Here is a 21,154-nt window from a genome sequence, read left to right as displayed (position 1 = left end):
CATTAATAATTTACTTTATGCTTTGCTCAAGTGTTTTTAAAAGAATTTATTATAAATTAATTTATTATTAAGAATTCATTTTATTCAGCATGTTAGCATTCATTTGATCAAAATGAAAGGTTTATAAGTCTATAAAATAACATTAAATAAATACTTTTCATGAAATAAAATTTTTAAAAACTGTTTTTACAATAGGAAAATAGAAATAATGTAATAATTAAAAATATAATTTTTAACCACAGTGTATGGCTGAAGACAGAATTATTAGCCCCCCATGAATCTTTTTTTCTTTTTCAAATATTTCCCAAATGATGTTTAACAGAGCAAGGAAATTTTCACAGTATGTCTGATAATATTTTTGTTTCTAGAGAAAGTCTTATTTGTTTTATTTCGGCTAGAATAAAAGCAATTTTTAATTTTTTGATAAACATTTTAAGGTCAAAATTATTAGCCCCTTTAAGCTATATATATATTTTTGATAGTCTACAGAACAAACCATTGATATACAATGATTTGCCTAATTACCCTAACCTGCCTAGTTAACCTAATTAACCTATTTAAGCCTTTAAATGTCACTTAGCTGTATACAAGTGTCGTGAAAAATATCTAGTCAAATATTATGTGCTGTAATCATGGCAAATATAAACTAAATCAGTTATTAGAAATGAGTTATTAAAACTATTATGTTTCTCTCCATTAAACAAAAAATGGGGGGAAAACAAACAGGGGGCTAATAATTCTGACTTCAACTGTATATTCTTGATCAAATACACTCTGGGTTTATAGAGACTTTCAAAAAAAAAAAAAAAATAATAATAATAATAATAAACATTTACCAACCTTAATTTATAATCCCCAAACTACAGTGTGCTTTTCAGATAAAACTGTTGCAGTGATATCACTTTTTTTTTCCACACATTACTTATGAGCATAACATTTTGAGACAACTTCAAATCATGATGCTCTGTCTATTAAAACTGAAGGAACAAATTTCATAGATGTTACTTTATCATTGCTGAAACTGCGCTGGGGATTTCCAGTTCCCACAATGCTATGCATGAGACTGGGCTTGGAAAGAAAATGTTGTAACGAAGGGTTTTTTAATGTTTTCAGAGATGAAAAATAGGGGGAATTCGTTCATGCTTAATGTCTTTGGGGGTTACTACAGCGGTGGAGAGTGGAATTTACACTTAAGACAGGCTAATGACTACAATTCACTCAAAGAGTGACTGCTGTTTAAATACAAGTGCAGTGATCAGACTCTTCCTTCTGGCCACTGGCATGCAGAACAACAGAAAAGAGTTACAATTATTTTATTATTCTGCGATTAAATATTGCGATATGAATACAGTTTCACAATATAGTTTGAATAGCACTATTTGATGGTTTTCTAGGGAGTTTAACATTATTTACGTACAGAAATTGAACCGTCACGATGCACAAAAATGCTTTTCTTTGTTTTGTCTAGTTTCTAGTTTAAATATCTTAACATTCTTGGAACAAGTAAAAATATTGTTTAAATTTCACCGTCAGAAGAAATAAGTAAAAACTATTAATAAGCAAAATGATCTGCCTTAAAATGTAGATATTTGGACTAGACAACAAGACAAAAATTCTAAGTAAAAACATTTTTGTTTTTTTAAATCGTATTCATTACATAGAAATAAAGTAATTAAATACAATTCTGTAGCTCCTGGTCAACTATAATTCAGACTCAACGTCGCATATCTTTGTAATGTGACTATTGCGGATGCGCACATTGCGATATCGATGCTAAAACCATTTATTGTGCAGCCCTAGTTACAATTTTTACAAAAGTTTCTGCTGTTCATATTTAAAGGGATCGATCACCCCAAAATGTACATTTATTCACCATTTTCTCCACCTCAATTGTTTCCAAACCTTTATTAGCTTCTTTATTTTGTCTAAAAAAAGAAAATATAAAAAAAAAAAAAAGCTAAAACATGTAACCGGTGACTTACATACTGAAGAATTTGTTTTTCCTACTATAGAAGTCTACGAAGACCCGGAAGGGACGTGATGGTAGGGAAAAAATGGGTGGGGAAAAAAAGTGATACCCAGAGTGATAAGAAAACATTTTTTGAAGTTTTTGCGCTCCCTCGCAAAAATGTTTAGCGTTATTTCGCAGAGATGTTCTGTGAGGGAATGTAAAGATGTTTTGCATCCTATAATGGTCTATAATGAAACCATTCCATTACTTTAGTAACTGTTATGTTTGAAATAAAACATGCAGGACAGACATGTTTACTTATTATTAAGTGTATTTGTCTGTTTAAACACCCGAATCCTAAAGTGTCCTGCTCTTTTGCTCCACTTGGCATGTACAGAAGCTGATCTAGTATCAGTTTATTATACGGAGCGCGTCGATCAGTCAGCGCCAATACATGCATTTACTGATTCAAAAGTTTGCATATGAAGGGCGATGATTGACACACAGCTTTAATGAATAGAACATAAATGCAGACATTTCTATATTAATTTCAACATGTTTTCAAGATTAAAAATATATGACAAATATGGAAAAATACTTGATAGGGGGATAGAATGGTAAAATACAGGAGAATCCCAGCAAAAACGGGAGGGTTGACATGTATGAAGTGAATAGGAAGTGTTCGTAAAAAATAAACGTTTTGCGAGGGAACACAAAACATCTTTGCGAGGGAATGCAAAAACTTAAAAAATATATATATATATATTTTCCTTTCACTCCGTTTTTTTTCTCCCACCCATTTTTTTCCATCACATTTCTTCCAGGTCTCCGTGGAAGTCAATGGTTACAGGTATCCAGCTTTCTTCAGTATATATACCTTAGTGCAGTGTTTCCCAACCCTGTTCCTGGAGGCACACCAACAGTACATATTTTGGATGTCTCCGTTATCTGACCCATTAACTTCAGGTTTTGGAGTCTCTTCTCATGTTATGATAAGATGATTCAGGTGTGTTTGATTAGGGAGAGATTGAAAATGTGGACTGTTGGTGTGCCTTCAGGAACTGGGTTGGGAAACACTGCCTTAGTGTTCAACAAAAGAAAGACAAACAGATTTGAAACAAGTAAAATGTGACTAAATCAATTTTCATTTTTGGGTGAACTATCCATTTAAGTAGAGTGGCATTCATAATTTAAATAACAGCATTACAAAAAGCTATTCCATTTGTGCCACATACTGAATTAAGGTTTTGAATGTGTAACATTTGTGAAAATGAATTGGCAACTGTGCAGCGAAAACAAGCCAATAATAAATCACCAAGCAAATAATAATTAAATCGCACAGTGTCTAGCCTTCATAGAGCATTCAGCCAGTTACCTTTGCTGAGCGCTATTGTTAAAGTACTGAAGGGGCTCTCAGAGTCTCCAAGAAGCCACAGAGCTCCAGTCTCTGTTATCAGCTGGGTAATCAGACTCTGGGCGCTGGAGTGGAGCCGGCAGCTCAAGCTCTGGCATGGCTTGAAACATGACTGTCAATTAAGGGAATTAAAAGACATGCTGGTCTTCACTGAGGCGTAGAAGCATGCTGAACTAACCTGGGAAGAAGCCAGGGGAGAACTTGTGCAGAGACACTGTCATTACTTTAGAGGTGAAGCTGAAAGCATCCTCCACACCTGGAGAGGAAACAATGCACATGTCCACTTAAAGGGAAAGGATATTAAAACAGGTATGAGAGGAACTGCTCTTTTGCCCTGACAGGTAACAGATTAGAACAAATAATGAATATAAGCTACTATTATTTAAAAAAAAAAAACATCTAATTTCAGACTAAAATAAAGAAAAATCAGGATAAAATTGTTGAAAACTGTCGTCTTATTGATCTTAATACACTGTACAGTAATAAGGGAAGTGTTCTACTATTCAGATATCTACATATCCATCCACATTTAATGATTTAGAAACATTGATTATAAATCAATGTGTTTTCCAAGATATCAAACACTGGTTATAAAGACAGCTACTTTTTATAATAATTAAAAACTAGTGCTGTCAAAAGATTAATTGCAATTAATCATAATTAATATAATATATAATCCAAATTAAATATGAATGTAAATCCATCACACATGTACATATTACGTAAATACAAACATTTATCTTGAATGCGTTTAATTGTATTGTGTTAGTTTAGCAAAATATTTTGCTGCAGTCTATTGCCGATATAGATATTCACACACGGATGCAGATGGAAAAGTTCACTTGCTTTTAAGTGTTTACAGTCTGGCTATGACCATGTTCCAATATGGCAGACAGCTTATGTATAGTAGCCTAGAGAAACAGCCTTAAAGAGGTTCCTAGCTGTGGTTTACAAGACTTCAAGAGGGCTATCACACTCTTTTGGTGCACACCAATTCATTTGATGTCATTTTTATTTGTTTGTTTGGATAAAATGAACTTGGAGGATGGGAGGATACTCCCATGAACCATGCCAAAGTTTGCTTACAAATTATGATCTGAGGTGCATTTGATGCCCTCGGCTAAAATGGGCTATCTTCTCATTCTTTTGAACCTTTTTCATTGTATTAATAACAAACAGAGGGATGTGGTGTCCCATTCTGGACCATTGAAAATGAAATTACATTTTTTAAATCCAAAGTATGTGAAGGAGGCAAGCAAGCACCATCTTCTCCTGCAATCTCAATCTGCTCTTCATTGGAGAAGTGTACTCTAAAAAGGTTTGGTTATTGTTACTGAAAGTTAAGTCGAATATGCACAAACCCAACTTTTGGGTTAAAAAGTGCAATTTAAATACATTTAAGAGAAAAAATTAACTCAACGTTTGATTAGTCCATATTTGACCCAACATTAGGTTATAATAACCCAGCCTCTTTTTTAAAGTGCATGTAATCTACTGTATGTATAAAATACATTTTCGGTCACACTTTACAAAAAGGTTTAATTAGTAAATGTTTGTTCATGTATTTACTAACATGAAGTAATAATGAACAATACATGTACAGCATTGATCAATTAATGATAGTTCAACATTCGCTAATGCATTTTTAAAATATGAATTCATGCTTGTTAACATTACTTTATGCACTGTAAGTCAACAGGAACTAACAATAAACAATTGCATTTTCATTAACAAGCATGAATATATACTTTAATAAATGTATTGTTCATGTTAGTTATTAAAGGGGCTGTATGTAAGTGTTTGACTCTTCTAAAGCATAAAAATACCATAATATGTTTGCAGATATTTGCAGAAATGAGATGCAGAATCAGAGTTCCACATGAGGTGGTAATTAATTAGCAAATAACATAAATATTATGAGCGTAAACATTAGGTGAGCAGGTTACACTGTAATCCCGTGTCCTAACAAAGCGCTACGTGACGAGATTTGCAGTGATAAGCAACTGAGCTGTTTGTACCAGACAAAACATGACAGAAATTTAAATACAGCCATTCAGAAGCACAGAATAGTGCCTTCACTGCACTCTAACGAAATTGGAAGGTTATATTGTACTGTATATGACTGTTGTTTTATGGTTCCTTATTATGACTACAATTTAAAAAAAAATTTTATAATGCATGAAGTGGAAACATTTATGAACACTTGGTCCTTTTTCAAATAAATTTACAAAATAATAATAAAAAAAATATTTGTATTTTGAGGATGCACTGTGATCCTTCAATAAAAATCTTTTAATATGTCTTCAGGCGATTCTTGTCCAACGAAATCGTAAGGTTTATAATCTAATTAATTCATATTAAACCTCTTTAACATTATTTAATGTACATGCTAGATCACTGATATATGTTGGCTTGCACCGAGTCACACTTCTAAAGTTCAGTGGCAAATGGTTTATTTTATTTTCAAGGTCTGAAACTATCTGCTTTCAGTAGTATTGCAATATTTGTCATATAAAGTGGCATTCAAACTGCTGTAAGTGTCATCAATCTGGGAACCTGCACTAGTCTGTTTTGAACCAGGTACGCAATACCTAGTTCAACCACTGGGTGTCAAACTTACATTTTGCACCTTCAACTAATAACTAACGCAACCTTATTGTAAAGTGCGACCACATTTTTATTTATACATATAGATTTATGAATAACTTAATTTCAATTATAAAAAAGGTTCAGTGGAGTGACATGGTCACCTAACATTCCCTCTTGCTGTAAACATAGATGAATTTGAAGGTCCAATTTAAAACTTAAGCTAATATATGTACTATATGTGTGCTAAATGAAATTAACAACAGCTTGTTATGATTATTGTTATGGAAGTGTTATTACCATCTCCATGGTGAAGGTCCACATCCACATAGAGAACTCTGTCATACTTCTCCCGAAGTTTGAGGATTCCAAGAACCGCGTCATTCACATAACAGAAGCCAGATGCCTCGTCCCTTATATAACAACACACATTCAATTAGTTGCTCTAGTGACCCACTGAACAGTGTCATGCACACACGTAAACAATCATCTACAGTAAACAAACATATTTCACAAAAACCCAACACTACACTTGTTTAGCTGTCTCATGCAAACAAACCGTAACATTGACATGTTGCAAAAACATCGAAATGGTAAACCACACAGATCTTCTTATATGCTAAAGATGAGACTGGCAACTCAATGATTGATGTAGAGGTGAAACACAAGAGGGTGGGCACAAAGGCCCGCTGTGCTGTATTACTTCTTGGCGTGATGCCACCCTCCGGCCCAGTTGATAGCCACATCACACTTTCCATCCAGCAGATTCTGGGCAGCAGTCAGAGTGGCTCCTCCAACGGCAGCCGCGTAATCAAAAATACCCTCCACCACCGGACAGTCATAACCTGAACAAAAGAGAGCATTGAGAGGGGGGTTTGATAACACACAGAGACAATGGGATGGGGTGTAGAGAGGAAAGTGAGAGGAAAGATAGCTCGGAGAGTGAGAAAGAACAATAAACACTGAGCTACATTAAAATAGATCCTCTGGCAAGAGCGCTGTTTCCCCCTCAAAAACAATCCGTCCCTAGAGACTAGCGTGAAGTGTCTGTTTGTCAGGCATTTAAATTGCACTTGGCTGAGATCCAGTACAAAAATTAAATACTGATAATAACTACTAGCGAGTCTGAGAAAGATTCAAGTATAATACTGCCCCCTGCTGGAGGCCAGACAGCACTGCATGCACAAAAACAAGAGATACTGATTGGTTGAATTGGTCAGACATTTGTATTGTAGTGTGTGCATCACATTCAGTTTACAAAGGTGATTTTATATACACAAAGCTAAATAATTAATATGTAAATTGCTAAAATAATAACAGAATGTACATAAACTGAAGAAATAAGTTAAAGTGACAGTCAAATGATGTGGAGTGGTGTGGGGAAAATAATAAGATAGTGCTTCCTCCCGCTCCTTTACAAACTGGTTAAATTGATTTGTTATTTTAAGTGTACACGGATAGGTAAATATTTTTGTTGATTATGGTAAAATGTATTTTGATTGAAGAATTGTTTTAAGTATGATATTCTGTTTGTAATAAATACATCAAATGCATCAAATCCCTTTTGTGATGATAAAATGCTCGATCTAAATTTGGGAGAAACAATCATCATTCAGCATACAGATGTAGTTTTGTACAAATAAAATAGCACAATAATTCAGAAATGTACTAAAAAAATATATTTATTTAAAAAAGCAGGTGATTTTGTCAAATGTTGTTATTTTATTAAAAACTTCATGACAAATGAGTAAAACATTAGTCTGAAGAATAGTGGTAAAAGTACAAAAGGTTACAATTATATTGTACTGTATATGACTGTTGTTTTATGGTTCCTTATTATGACTACAATTTGAATAAATTTAGTATAATGCATGAAGTGGAAACATTTATGAACACTTGGTCCTTTTGAAATTACATTTAGAAAATAATAAAAAAAATTAATTTGTATTCTGAGGATGCACTGTGATCCTTCAATAAAAATCTTTTAATATGTCTTCAGGTGATTCTTGTTCTAAATATGACTGAGAAGATAATATGAAAATTAACAAAACACAATTATTAAAAAAAAAAAAAAAGAACATTTCACTTATAAGATTAAACAAATGTTTAACAGAATATACAGTGCTCAGCATAACTGAGTACACCCCCTTCTGAAAATGAATATTTTTCTCCATTGCTCAGTAAATATAGGCAATGTGTTTTGGTGCATTTAAACAAAACAGATTTATTAAACAGATATATTAATTACAATATTATTTTAGTCACCAAACATTGAAATTGATAGATAATACAATTAAATTCAAGCCAAATATTGCAGAATAAATTACAAACTACAAGATTTCAACAATGTTTAAATTCTTTTGCTTCTCTTGATTTTACCTCTTTTTAAATGTGTATTTAATATTTTTCTCTAACATTTAAATTTGGCTGTACTAGTATTTGCACCATTATCCTAAGTCATTTTGTTAGATAAGCTCCAGATTTGGCTTCAGTACTGAGTAATCTAATGTATATGCACAAATATAATATTGTATAGCTTCATATTAAAAATATGAAATTAAAAGAAAGATTTGTGAGGGGTGTACTTAGATATGCTGAGCACTGTATGCATGTCATTTTACATGTAAATATATAGTAGTATATATGCTTCACTCTGGGTCATATTTTGAGGTTTTAATTAAAATATTTAAGCATATTTTTTTTGAATGAAAGTTTGAAAATGCCTAGCTTATGAAAACAAAGCGAACAGACATCTGCCGTACAACAGTGTTTGACCACCCTGATGTTCTTGTGTATGAATTGCAATAGCAAATGAAGTCCATATCCATACTCGTGGTGAAATATTTCCCAAATGATGTTTAACAGAGCAAGGAAATTTTCACAGTATGTCTGATAATATTTTGTCTTCTGGAGAAAGTGTTATTTGTTTTATTTCCGCTAGAGTCAAAGCAGCTTTTAATTTTTTCAAAAACATTTTAAGGTCAATATTATTAGCCCCTTTAAGATATATTTTCCACTGTCTACAGAACAAACCATCATTATACAATACCTTGCCTAATTACACTAACCTGCCGAGTTAACCTAACTAGTTAAGCCTTTAAATGTCACTTTAAGCTGTAGAGAAGTGTCTTGAAAAATATCTAGTCAAATATTATTTACTGTCATCATGGCAAAGATAAAATAAATCAGTTATTAGAAATTAGTTGTTAAAACTATTATGATTAGAAATGTGTTGAAAAAAAATCTGCTCTCCCTTAAACAGAAATTGGGGGAAAATAAACAGGGTGGCTAATAATTCAGGGAGGCTAATAATTCAGACTTCAACTGTATCTAAATTTAACACAAGTCTTACCCAGTCCAAAGTCAGCAGACTGAGGGTCATCATTGTCCCCGTCCTGGCTGATCTTGTGCAGGTGCTGCAGGTATGAGTCTGTATGAAACACAGCCATCTCTTCTATTGAAGCCACGTGAGGCTTCACGACCCTAAATAAACAACCATTTGAGAACATAATCGTCAGCTAACACTGTTTACATGTTATAAAATCTATTTAAATACCGAGAAACTGTGCCTGTACGTACAAATCAAGACACACCTCATGTATTTCAATAAGCCATACGCCTCAATCAGTGAATGCACCATGCTCGCCTGTGAGAGAAACAAAAGTAAACAGAAGGAAATACACTCGCCAATTTGTTTTCTCTCATTCAAGTCATTCATTGATTCACACACACATATAAAGTTAACGTTATTTGCGTGATATAACAAAGCACTCCAAAGAATTACATGGTCATGGATCATAGAAGGTGTAATTTTACGTTAGTGCTAAGCTAGTTAAGGCGAACGTTAGCGTTAAATTATTAAGGTGAAATGTGAAGCATCTGCCAGATGTGTATGTTTTGTTTTGGAGTGTGTGTGAAGTGAAGTGCAGTTCATCTCACCCGGTTTGGCACTTTAGACAGTGAGTCACATGTCTGTATGTATTCCGGACTGTAAACATACACCACGTTGCGAGTTCTGCTTTTATCATCATTGTTGTCGCCTTTTTCACTCATTTAAATAAAACTATTAAAATCAAAACACCACATAAACAGATACACAGCCCTGCAGTCAGCTCTGGCTGTCCTCGCAATGAATGAACGTTACAACAATAAACTTCCGTTATTTCATAATAAAGGTCCGGTCTTTAAAAATCGTAAACTATCGCAAACTGTTTAATTGATTCTAAATATTACTTCCATCTGGATCTTCAGTATCTGTTGATTTTATGGGTGGCATAAAACTAACAAATCCTAATGAAAAAAGTCTCAAACATGCTACAACCCCTTGAAATGGACTGTGTTTAATAGTCAAAGGATCATAATGTTTTATGGTTTTTGACGTGGAAAATTTAAACTTCCTTTAATCAAGCTTCATTTATTTGAGATTGAACTTCAACAGATGAGGTCTTATTTTCTGAGGAATTAAGCAGAATTAAAAGAGCTAACAGTGGGTTATATATTTTATACCAATACTCCTGCTAGTTGTATGAGGGTTTTTTAACCCAGTGACAGATATTTTTTGTTTTAATCAAAAACATCATTTTGATTAATTTCAGCAAAAAACTGTTAATTTAACTGTTTATTTGTTCTGTAAAAACAGACAATTAAACGCTTTAATCTTTTATTGAACTTCAAAATGTGCAATAAAATGTTTTTTTTTTTTTTGTAATTATGGAGATTTGAAAAAAAAATGACAAAGAAAAAAGATTGTGTGATTCCTAAATAGAGCACACAAGGCTTATTGTGTTCTCAATCATTAATTTTGCTTCGCCTTAATCTCTTTATCAGTGGTCACCACAGCGGAATAAACTGCCAACTATTCCGGCATATGTTTTACACCAGGGGTGACCAAACTCATTCCTGGAGGGCCGGTGTCCTGGGGAGTTTACCTCCAACTTGCTTTAGTACACCTGCCAGGAAGCTTCTGGGATGGGCAAACTCGATCCTGGAGGGCCGGTGTCCCTGCATAGTTTTGCTCCAACCCTAATCAAACACACCTGCTTGTAGCTTTCTAGTGATCTTAAAGACACTAATTAGGGTGTTCAGGTATGTTTGATTAGTGTTGGAGCAAAACTCTGCAGGGACACCGGCCCTCCAGGATCAAGTTTGCCCATGCCTGTTCTAGTATATCTAGTAAGAGCTTGTTTAGCTGGTTCAGGTGTGTTTGATTAGGGTCGGAGCTAAACTCTGCAGGACACCGGCTATCCAAGACCGAGTTTGGACACCCGTTTTATGCAGTGGATGCCCTTCCTGGAAAACACCCATACACTCACACACAGACACACTGGAGCACCTGGAGGAAACCCACGTTAACACAGTGAGAACATGCAAACTCCACACAAAAATGCCAACTGGCCCAGCCGAGACTCAAACCAGCGACCTTCTTGCTGTGAGGTGACAGTGCTAACCACTGAGCAACCGTGATTATTGTGTGCTTTTTCTTTACTGTCTTTTAAATAATGAAAAAGTCTTACTATCTTCATTAAAATTGCAGAAACTGTAAAGGTTTTTAAGACGGTGCACTCATTTTGGCTGCAGTCATGATACGAAACAGTAAAAAAAGCACAAATATCCTGATAATTTAACAAGTAAAATAAGTTTATTTAAATTTATCATCATCATTTAGTTCAAATTATTATACTGTAAGCAAAATAAATAAAAGTTACTGTTCCATAATGGCTTCTCTGAGTACATGCACACATCTACCGTTCACTTGTAACACAGCTTTAAAGACCACATATGCAAGTCTAAAACACAAAACATTATTATTAAACAAAATAGTCATCTCTCCATAAGTTGTAGACTGTAAACGTACACTAGATTCTCATCATAGCTGATGCAGTATATCTTTTTTAGGAGCTAAACAAAAACAAAACACTTTCATGCTTAATAGAGCTCAGTCAGGGTAGACGTTCAGTTTAATTGATATCAATAAGAGACTGCGAGGGACAGATTTACAGTTTTTAAGGAACACTCCATTATTTTTGGAAATAGGCTCATTTTACAACTCACTTAGAGTTAAACTTGTTGAGTTTCTCTTCAGCTGATCTCTAGGTCTGGCAGGAGCACTAGCTTAGCTTAGCGTGGATCACTGAATCATTAGCGTCTCACTCAAAAAATGAAGAGAGTTGTGATAATTTTGAAGAGTCTTATTTTGACTTCTCCATAGTTGCATCGTGTAATAAGACCCACGGAAAATGTGAAGTTGCTAATTTGTAGTTCAATATGGCTAGGAACTATTCTCTCATACTGGCAAAATAATCAAGGAACTTTTGTTTGTGCCTGCTTCAGCCATGGTACAGCAGCAAAGTTGATTGTTACACCAGAATGAGAGTATAGTTTACAAATAACAACTTTTCATTTTCTGTCAGTCTTAGCACACAATATAACTACACAAGTGTCAAGATTTAAGTAAGAAAATTATTAAAACAGCTAATGGTCTGGTCAAATTCAATGATTTATGCTAAGCTAAGCTAAAGGTGACTTGTAAAATTAACCTATTTCCTAAAAAAAGTGGAGTGTTCTTTTAAAAAAGGTAAGTGCTTTGTGTGTAGAGTCTGTATTTCATAGATCACATACAAGCTAGTAAACTCACAACCTGTTTTTTTTTAATAAGCAGAACAACTGAGGACTGTACTTCTTCATTCCCTACTGCCTTATGTTTATTGCTGATATTAAATATGCTAAATGTAGCTAATCTAAGAACTATTCAAGGATTACCATTAAACTGTAAACTACAAAAATTATTATGTGCTCAATGACGAGTTAATCAATACAGTTGCAGGTTTTGCTTTAATACTAAAACTCACACAAATATCTCATTAAGGGCTTTAAAATAGTGGTCTCTTGACTGTACAATAAAAACTATGCTATTTAAAAACCTAGGTAGGTGTCACTGTACAGTACAGGCGCCACTAGGCAAGAAGTCCTGGACGTAAGTAGCCACAGCTTTCGTGAGGTAAGTCATGGTGCCGAAGCGGCCGCTGGGTGCAGTGTCATACAGGAGCCGGCAGATGCCCGTAGACTGATCCTTTTCCAAAATACTGTCCTCAGCATCAAGATCCTTCTGCAGAAGGCAATGAAAGTACATTGTAAAAAATTGTAGATATTTTTATGGTGGCCAATAGAGTTAAACGTGCAGCAATTTAAGAATACATGCAATTACAAAAAGTTCAGCACAGTGGACACTGCTTTAATTATATTGTTTTGTTTTATTTTAGTCGTTTGGGATGCAGTGACACACAGTCAAATATTTTGCTGAACAGATCCACAACTTTTAATGCCCATAAACTTTCATAAAGCCCTCATGCTGTAGGTATTAGGAGATTTGCTGAAGGTGCAGCTGACGAGGTTTGCGTCTTTAATAAACTATGACAATTTGCGCTTATTAAAAAATAAGAATGATTAATAAATCAATAAGGAACAGTCTCTTAAAAATGATGTTGCGTCTTCAGTTTCGGGCTCAGTCGTGCTTTGCACTCACACTACAAGAATACTGCACCAATGCCTAACCGAACCATGCTCTGGGCCCTATTCACAGTACTCACACTTGTCAAACGAACCGGGAAACTCGCCTAGGCACGGTTCGGATAGCTTAGTGTGAATGCACCCTAAAACGTGACAGACCCGACTATTTAGTTTATGGTTATTTTAGCTAATAATATACAAAAGACAAGGAGATGGTGTAATCAGGATGTTAAAATAAACAGAAAAGCTCAACTTTTAAATATCACCTACAACTTGACCAATAGTCACGGCACAATAAACAAATCCCAGCCAGGTCCGTCACGTTTTTGGGCCCCCTTGAAATTTTCCATTGTGTTTCATGCTATTTGCATGTGTTGTGAGAAATGCAAACACATGCTGTCAAACTGATGAGGATCTTTTCTTGAGGTCCCCAACAAATCAAAACTGACCATATGATTTTGTTAGCAAAAAAATTGTTTGCCCTTCTAATCTTTAATTGAAATCTGAAAATGCACTTCCTGTTTGTTTTCACGTTGCCATATTACATGATTTTGAGGTATTGGGCATGGCTAACAGACTTAACCACACTGGTTCAACTGTCAGTTTTGACAACAAACAGAAATGCTGAGCAGGAGGAATCTGTTAGGTTGTAATAACACTTCTAAAACCCATCCGATCTTTCTGAATGAAATGCCTACTTTACTACATCTATTCAGGTCTCGGAAGAAAAAACAAGCCACGCCCACTGTTTTGTTCATTAATATTCTGTTTCTCTAGGAACTGCGTCACAATACGAAATAAAATAATGATCGCAGCTTCCGGTTCATAGGGACTGCTGGTGTTTTTTGTAATTACATGTTATTTCTTTAACTGCAGCATGTTAGGCTCTCTTGACCACCATATATCTGACATCAATGTAAATGTGCATCTATACCTGGTCTTTGTAGAACATGTCATTAGCGATGCGAACAATTTTTTCTATGTGAATGATGCTGCCAATGCTCTGAATGTCAACATCGGCCAGCATTGTCAGGACCAAGATGCCTTCCACCAGCAGCTGCCTGTATTCAGGCTGAGGGACACGGTTCAGCACCCTTTCCACGTGTACCGCAAATTTAATCTCACCCGGGGTCATCTGGAGAGAGGGAGATGTAATGGTGATGAAGGATATTTACATTCAGGGTTGAAATAAGTATTTGGGGAGAATGGGAAAAGATATTTGGGTGTTTTCACATGTAAAGATCTTTGCTTTGTCCCAAAACAGGCATTAAAATAGTTAAAGTCTTGTTCAGTCTGCTTATGTAAGAAACATTTCTAAATAGACCCGAATTTTCATTAAGCAGTTTGTTACTCTGGGTTAATCTATGATTCATTTCAACATGCATTAGCAAAACAAACACTGGATTTCATACAGTTTTTGTAATAAACATTGACACACGTTTCCTGTGTTCCTGTGAGATAGTGCCATTTGTGTCAATATGTCAATTTTTACTTAAAATCTAATAAATAAGCTTCTCATTGCTCTATGGTTTGTTAAGATAGAACTAAATTTGGCACTCTAGAATCTGAGGCCTCAAAAACATTAAATACTGAGAAAATCACCTTTAAAAGTTGGCCAATTAAGCTCTTACCAATGCATGTTTTTGATACATTTACAATACTGTATATCTTTATGGAACATGATCTTAGTGTAATCATTTTCACCAAATTTTTGACAGACTGTTTTTAGATTGTTTTTGTTGTTCAGGGTCATATATGATCTTCATTTCAGAATCTTGGCAGAAGTAGTAGGTTTTCCAGATACTTCTCATCTACTCATATATTATATACACTTTTATATTATATATATAATATATTATATAAAATATATACTCTTATATACTAAGAATTTGAGTGCACCTTCATGTTCATATATGCATAAATGAACCTGAAATAATGCAAAAAATATAAAATTTTTCAAAACAAACAATTCAAGTGTGAACACACTGTAAATACACTGGTTATGGTGCCAAACCTCTCTTGTCGTAGAAGATGGGAGAACGAAGCCTTCTATTGAAAGGCCATGACACTGTAGGGAAAACAATACATTTTGTATAGCAAAAAAGATATAGAAAGTATTGCGATCGATGTTATTAACTCAAAATATTCCAACCTTCTGCAGAATCTTCCAGACTTTTTGATAAAAGCCAACAGGAACTCTGTTGAGAGCTCCATCAAGCCTCCTCCTGCGCAGCCACTGGCCCTGCCGACTGTCCCGGGGTACACCAACACTCAGTGAGCTATCAAACCCATCAATTGAAGGCATCCTGCTCCTCTGTAAGTTCAGTTTTAGAACATAGAACAATTTTTTTATGGTTAATCATGCTATTTAGTCACTTCGAGTGCCTATATGCAAAACACATACACTTGAATTAAGCCACAACGTTTTACAGTATTTCATGTAAAAACATCTCATGTAAAAATTTCAAATGTGAAAAATAGTGATTATAGTTTAATCTAAATCCTTTTCAAGTATTTGACCAAAATATTCCTGCTCATATGAATTTACAAAGCAATCAAAAAATTAAGAATGATAACTGTAATGATAGCAAAAAACCCTCAACAGCTAACAGTGACAATGACACATGAGCGATATCATTGCAATCACTTTAACACTTTTTCCTTCAGTTGATGAACAATAAAAATATTGACAGCCAATCACAACTGATCCTACTTTAAAGATCCCAAGCATTTCAAATGGCAGGTGCCCAAACTGTTGTACTAGCTTATAATAACAATTTTACGATTAAGGTTTTAAATGATATATTGCTAACTGGTGATGATTGGGACTGTGCAATGCTTGTGCTGTTAGATCTGAGTGCTGCGTTTGACACAGCAGACCATGCCATCTTGTTGGCCTGCTTAGAGCATTGTGAAGGGATAAAAGGAAGTACCCTGGATTAGTTTAAATCTTATCTGTCCAATTGCAGTTTTAAAGTCACTATTAGAGAACATTCTTCTGACGCAGCACCTTTGTCATGGGGTGTTCCTCAGGGATCCATCTTAGCCCCTATTGTTTTCTCCTTATATATGCTTCCTCTGGGCTCTGTCTTTAGAAAACATGGTTTTTCACTGTTATGCGGATGACAGTGACACCCAAATTTACCTGCCTTTAAAACCAAGTTCAAATGGGCTAGAGACTCTTATGCTATACTTGTCTGATGTGAAAGCCTGGTTGTCTTTGAACTTTCTAGATTTTAATGAAAGTAAGAGTGAAATGATTTTGTTCGGCTTGTCAAACTCTTCTAGAGCACTGATAGTTAATCTAGAAAAATCAAGTTTTTCTATAAAGCCCTGCGTAAAAAAAATCTGGGTATAATTCTGGATGATGGCTTGAGATTTGACAAACAGATAAATGCAGTGGTTAAATCCTGCTTTTTTCAGCTTCGACTTTTAAAAACAGGTAAATATATTCTATCTAAAAAAAAAATAATAATAATTCATGCCTTTATAACCACTAGATTGGACTACTGTAACTCATTATATTTGGCCAGGATTAGACAGACAACCTTATCCCGTTTATCACACCAGTCTTACGCTCTTTGCACTGGTTGCCTGTGCACTATCGAGTCACTTTTAAAATTCTTCTCTTAGTTTTTAAATCTCTAAATGACATTTTGATTGAGCATCAGCCTGGTCGGTCTCTTAGGTCATCTAACCAGAGATTATTATGTATTCCTAATTCGAGGCTGAAATACAGGGGTGACCGTGCTTTCGCATGAGCTGTTCCTAGGTTGTGGAATGCTCTGCCCCTCTGTATTAGATCTGTTTCATCTCTGTCTGTTTTTAAATCTAGGTTAAAAACTTACCTCTTTGATTTGGAATTGTATCAATGAAAATTGTCTGTTTTAGCGATAACTTTATATCTTTCTCTTTGGGTATTATGCAGCACATTGGTCAACCTCTAGTTGTGTTTAACAGTGCTGTATAAATAAAATTGACATTGACAATAAACGGACTGCTTGATTCTTTGATTCTTCATTTGGTATGGATAGAAATATATTTCATGGTTTGATTATCATTATAGTTATCATTCTTGGTGTGCTTTAGACATGACATTTGCTCATGACCGCACTACAATTTAAATCTACACACAGATCCTGTAAAGTGGCAGTTTTTCCATGTTGTTAAGATCTGACTAAATAAAACTGACAAATTTGCGCACATTAAATAATCTTGCAGGCATAGACACTTTTGGCTTTTTGCTACTTTGTTAGCTGCCTAATCTTACCCTTCAAAAATCAAATTGCAAAGTTGATAGAACTTACCGCTAATTCAACAGGCTCAGCATCGAAGGACTGACCTGAGAAAGTCTACAAGGCAAAAAGTCAAACAGCAAAGAGGCGATCAGTTTTGTACAGTATACACAATGAAATGCTTATAAACCACCTTCAAAAATGATGTTCACATCCCCAGTGCAATTAAACACCGTCATGCAGCTTTAGACATTGCATATTTCTTCTTTATATAATGAATAATTCAAGCTTTAGATGTCCAGTGGATTTTCTCCCATACCTTTAATACAAACACCAAATTGTGTTTTATAAATTTATGAGTTTGGTCCTTAAATTGTTAACCTTTAAAAGGATAGTTTTCCCAAAACTGAAAATTCCACCATCATTTATTACATTTACCTTCACTTGTTGCAAACCTGTTTGAGTTTATTTCCTCTGTTGAACACAAAAGATGATATTTAGAAGAAAGCTGAAAACCTGTTACCATTGATTTGAGTATTTGTTTTTCTACTTTAGAAGTCAATGGTTACAGGTATTCAGCTTCAAAATACCTTCTTTTGTTTTCAACAGAAGAAAGAAACTAATAGAGGTTTAGAACCACTTGAGAGTGAGCAAAAAGTAAGTATATTTTCATTTTTGGGTGAACTGCCCCTTTCATTTGAGATTAGACCACATTAAATAAGGCTGATCCACAATTTATTAAACACATCACCTTACTTTGGATCGACCAAGAAAATCTGAGCTCTTCCAACTGAAAACATTTAAACATTATTAGTCACACAGACTACACACACACAAACATGACATATAGGCACACTACAGTGTCTTAAGCGTGTTTTTTATCTGGCCTGTATGTGTGTTTTTTGTTCCTGGGTCTGGATGTGCAGTCACCTACCATCTTCATGTCACTCTTCAGTTTGCTGATGCCTGCACGCTCACTCTTGGTGGCTCCAACATTGCCCACCTCATGGATGGAGATGACAGGACTGGCACCAGGCTCAACTGAACGAACTTAAAATCAAGCATCAACAAAATTAGCCAAACAAACCAATCAAACAATCATGCTAAATACATTCATAATCATATTTTAGAATATTCCAGTTATTGTTCTAAAACAGTGTTTCCCAATCCTGGTCCCACTGTTGCACACATTACACATGACTCTATTATTTAAAGGGATAGTTCACCCAAAAATGACAACATAGTCACTATTTACTCTTTTATTCACTCTAACTTTTATGAGTTTTTTTCTTCTATTTTCTTCTCTGCACAAGAAGTTTGGCCATAGGAGAAATGGTTGTGCCCAACTGAGCCTGGTTTCTCTTGAGGTTTTTTCTCTTCACTTTGGTCAATTGGTGAAGTTGTGTTCCTCGCCACTGGCTTACATGGTTCTAGACTTGTGGAGCTGCGCATCGATGTATTCGCTCTTCAGTGTTTAGACTTTCAGCAGTGAAAATTAAACCACACTGAACTGAACTAAACTGAACTTCAACTCTGAAAACTGGACTGACACAGTTTCAATTTACTAGAACTTCTATGTTAAGCTGCTTTGACACAATCTACATTGTAAAAGAGCTATAGAAATAAACATGAATTGAACTCAAAAGACATTTTGAAGAAAGCTGAAAACCTGTAACCATTAACATTCATAGTAGGAAAAACAAATACCACGGAAGTCAAAGGTTACAGGTTTCAGCTTTCTTCAAAACATCGAGCAAAGTGTGACACAGTATACCCCACTAAATAAATAGAATATCAATTCACATATGCAACAAATGGATGCAGATCAGACACAATAATTGTTACATCTAGAAAAAAAAACCCACAAACTGGCCATAGTAGGGGGGCTGCTATCTGATAAACCTCCCCGGGTTTAAAACGAAACAGACGAATGCAAGCAAGCTTCAAAGCATACCATGGAGACATGCAAATCCTCAAACTCCTCTTCAAAATAGATCTAGAAACCATTTTCTAATGTATGCACTGTTTTTACATGTGTGTGTCTTTGTTAATTTTTTATATCAGATTAGCTAGAAAACTACAGAATACAGAATATGATATCTAGAACTTTACTTAATACTTTCAAAGCATTCAATAATTCAGATTTTATGTGATACCCAACTTATTTAGTGTCTAATTGAGCATCTTTCAATTTCTGGATTGATGATGTACGTCACGTGATTGTATTTCACACGGTAGACATAGTATGTGATGTTTGGTGCAAATGTGCAACTAATTCAGCAAACTTTTTATGGATGCAAATGAAATATAGACTCAAACAAAGGATTGAAAAGTTCCTTGGGGAATGGAAACTCCTCATTGGTGACTGAATGGTTTGAAGGCGAGACAACACAGGAACCTTAATTCAGTTCCATTTCTAAACATGGCCACAGATGGCCTACTTTCTCATGACAAACCTGCTTAAATCAACAGACCTTTGCTTTCCATTCTAGAATGACCCCGCCTGGAACCATCAAGCTTGCCTAGAATCCATAAGCAAGACCAGACCAATGCAAGCTATTATATCTATTTAGATACTGTATAACAACAGAGATGTCTTTAGATGATAATTCAGCTTTGCTTAAAACGATTAGACCTCTCTAGTACATGGATGTTGTAAATGTATGTGTTGTCTGTACCGTTTCGTAACTATTCTTTAATGTTTTTGTCTACGTGAACTGCTTGTTTTTACACAGAGTATGAGTTACTTGAACTCACAGATAAAGCTGCCAGTTGAACTAATCCGTTAATGTAGTGAGATTTTTTTTTGAGGCCAGGAAATTACTTGATCTTTGAATTAATAGAGAAATAAATTGTAGCCTCAAACAGATGAGCAGTTCAGTTTGATGTAGGTTTGGTTCTGCTATCATAACAATAAAGTAAACCCAAATATTGATAATTAAATAATAACTTAATTATTAATATGAATTATTATATAATTTTGCTACACATCACACACTAAAATACCATTTCACTGAAACATACTGTATATGCTCCTTTCAAACTGAAATCATGGGGGAATATCCTGCAGAGTTCACTTACTGTCGAATTAGAACAAACATCTGACTTGAAAAGAGAAACAAGGACCGGGATTGAGAAACGCTGTCCTAACAGCACAGTAATTCTGACGAAGTCACTCACCACTTCTCTGAACACCGAACTCTTTCCCGCTCAGAATGTGGTGGAGAAGATTCTTCAACTCAGAGGGACTCAGTTTCATCAGACTCTCTGTGGCCTCCTCACCTTTAACACCAATAAAAGATGCATTGTAGAAAAAGCTCAGAGAAAAAAAATTAAGAGGCCACTTGACAATTCTCAGTTTCTTTAGACTTGTCATTATTGTGTTTGAGTAAAATGACATTTTTGTTTTGTTAATTGTTTTTCAGATGTGCACTGCATTTATTTTAATGAAATGGAAAAAAA

The 21,154-nt window shown here is 34.8% G+C and overlaps 2 protein-coding genes across 4 annotated transcripts in view; both read right to left on the bottom strand.

The window, feature by feature from the left end:
* The window catches only part of hdac8 (histone deacetylase 8), a 45,872-nt gene extending 35,777 nt beyond the window's left edge, over nucleotides 1-10,095 (bottom strand). The window contains exons 1-6 of the mRNA XM_056462115.1: nucleotides 9,891-10,095; nucleotides 9,545-9,597; nucleotides 9,304-9,434; nucleotides 6,655-6,796; nucleotides 6,252-6,364; nucleotides 3,544-3,621 (exon numbers count right to left, since the gene is read on the bottom strand). Coding sequence (XP_056318090.1) covers nucleotides 3,544-3,621; nucleotides 6,252-6,364; nucleotides 6,655-6,796; nucleotides 9,304-9,434; nucleotides 9,545-9,597; nucleotides 9,891-10,004 — 631 coding nt within the window. The 5' untranslated portion in view covers nucleotides 10,005-10,095. The remainder of the gene's footprint in view (nucleotides 1-3,543; nucleotides 3,622-6,251; nucleotides 6,365-6,654; nucleotides 6,797-9,303; nucleotides 9,435-9,544; nucleotides 9,598-9,890) is intronic.
* Nucleotides 10,096-11,570: 1,475 nt separating this feature from the next.
* Nucleotides 11,571-21,154, bottom strand: part of phka1a (phosphorylase kinase, alpha 1a (muscle)) — a 33,521-nt gene continuing 23,937 nt past the window's right edge. For all 3 annotated transcript variants that reach the window (XM_056462114.1, XM_056462112.1, XM_056462113.1), the window contains 7 exons: nucleotides 20,873-20,974; nucleotides 18,627-18,742; nucleotides 17,765-17,809; nucleotides 15,610-15,771; nucleotides 15,472-15,525; nucleotides 14,392-14,592; nucleotides 11,571-13,056 (listed from right to left, as the gene is read on the bottom strand). In XM_056462114.1, coding sequence (XP_056318089.1) covers nucleotides 12,883-13,056; nucleotides 14,392-14,592; nucleotides 15,472-15,525; nucleotides 15,610-15,771; nucleotides 17,765-17,809; nucleotides 18,627-18,742; nucleotides 20,873-20,974 — 854 coding nt within the window. In that variant the 3' untranslated portion in view covers nucleotides 11,571-12,882. The remainder of the gene's footprint in view (nucleotides 13,057-14,391; nucleotides 14,593-15,471; nucleotides 15,526-15,609; nucleotides 15,772-17,764; nucleotides 17,810-18,626; nucleotides 18,743-20,872; nucleotides 20,975-21,154) is intronic.

Source organism: Danio aesculapii, chromosome 7, assembly GCF_903798145.1.
Source record: "Danio aesculapii chromosome 7, fDanAes4.1, whole genome shotgun sequence".
NCBI classification, from domain to species: Eukaryota; Metazoa; Chordata; class Actinopteri; order Cypriniformes; family Danionidae; genus Danio; species Danio aesculapii.
The sequence above is the reverse complement of the archived record's forward strand: the minus strand, read 5'-3'. Positions and strand labels throughout refer to the sequence as shown.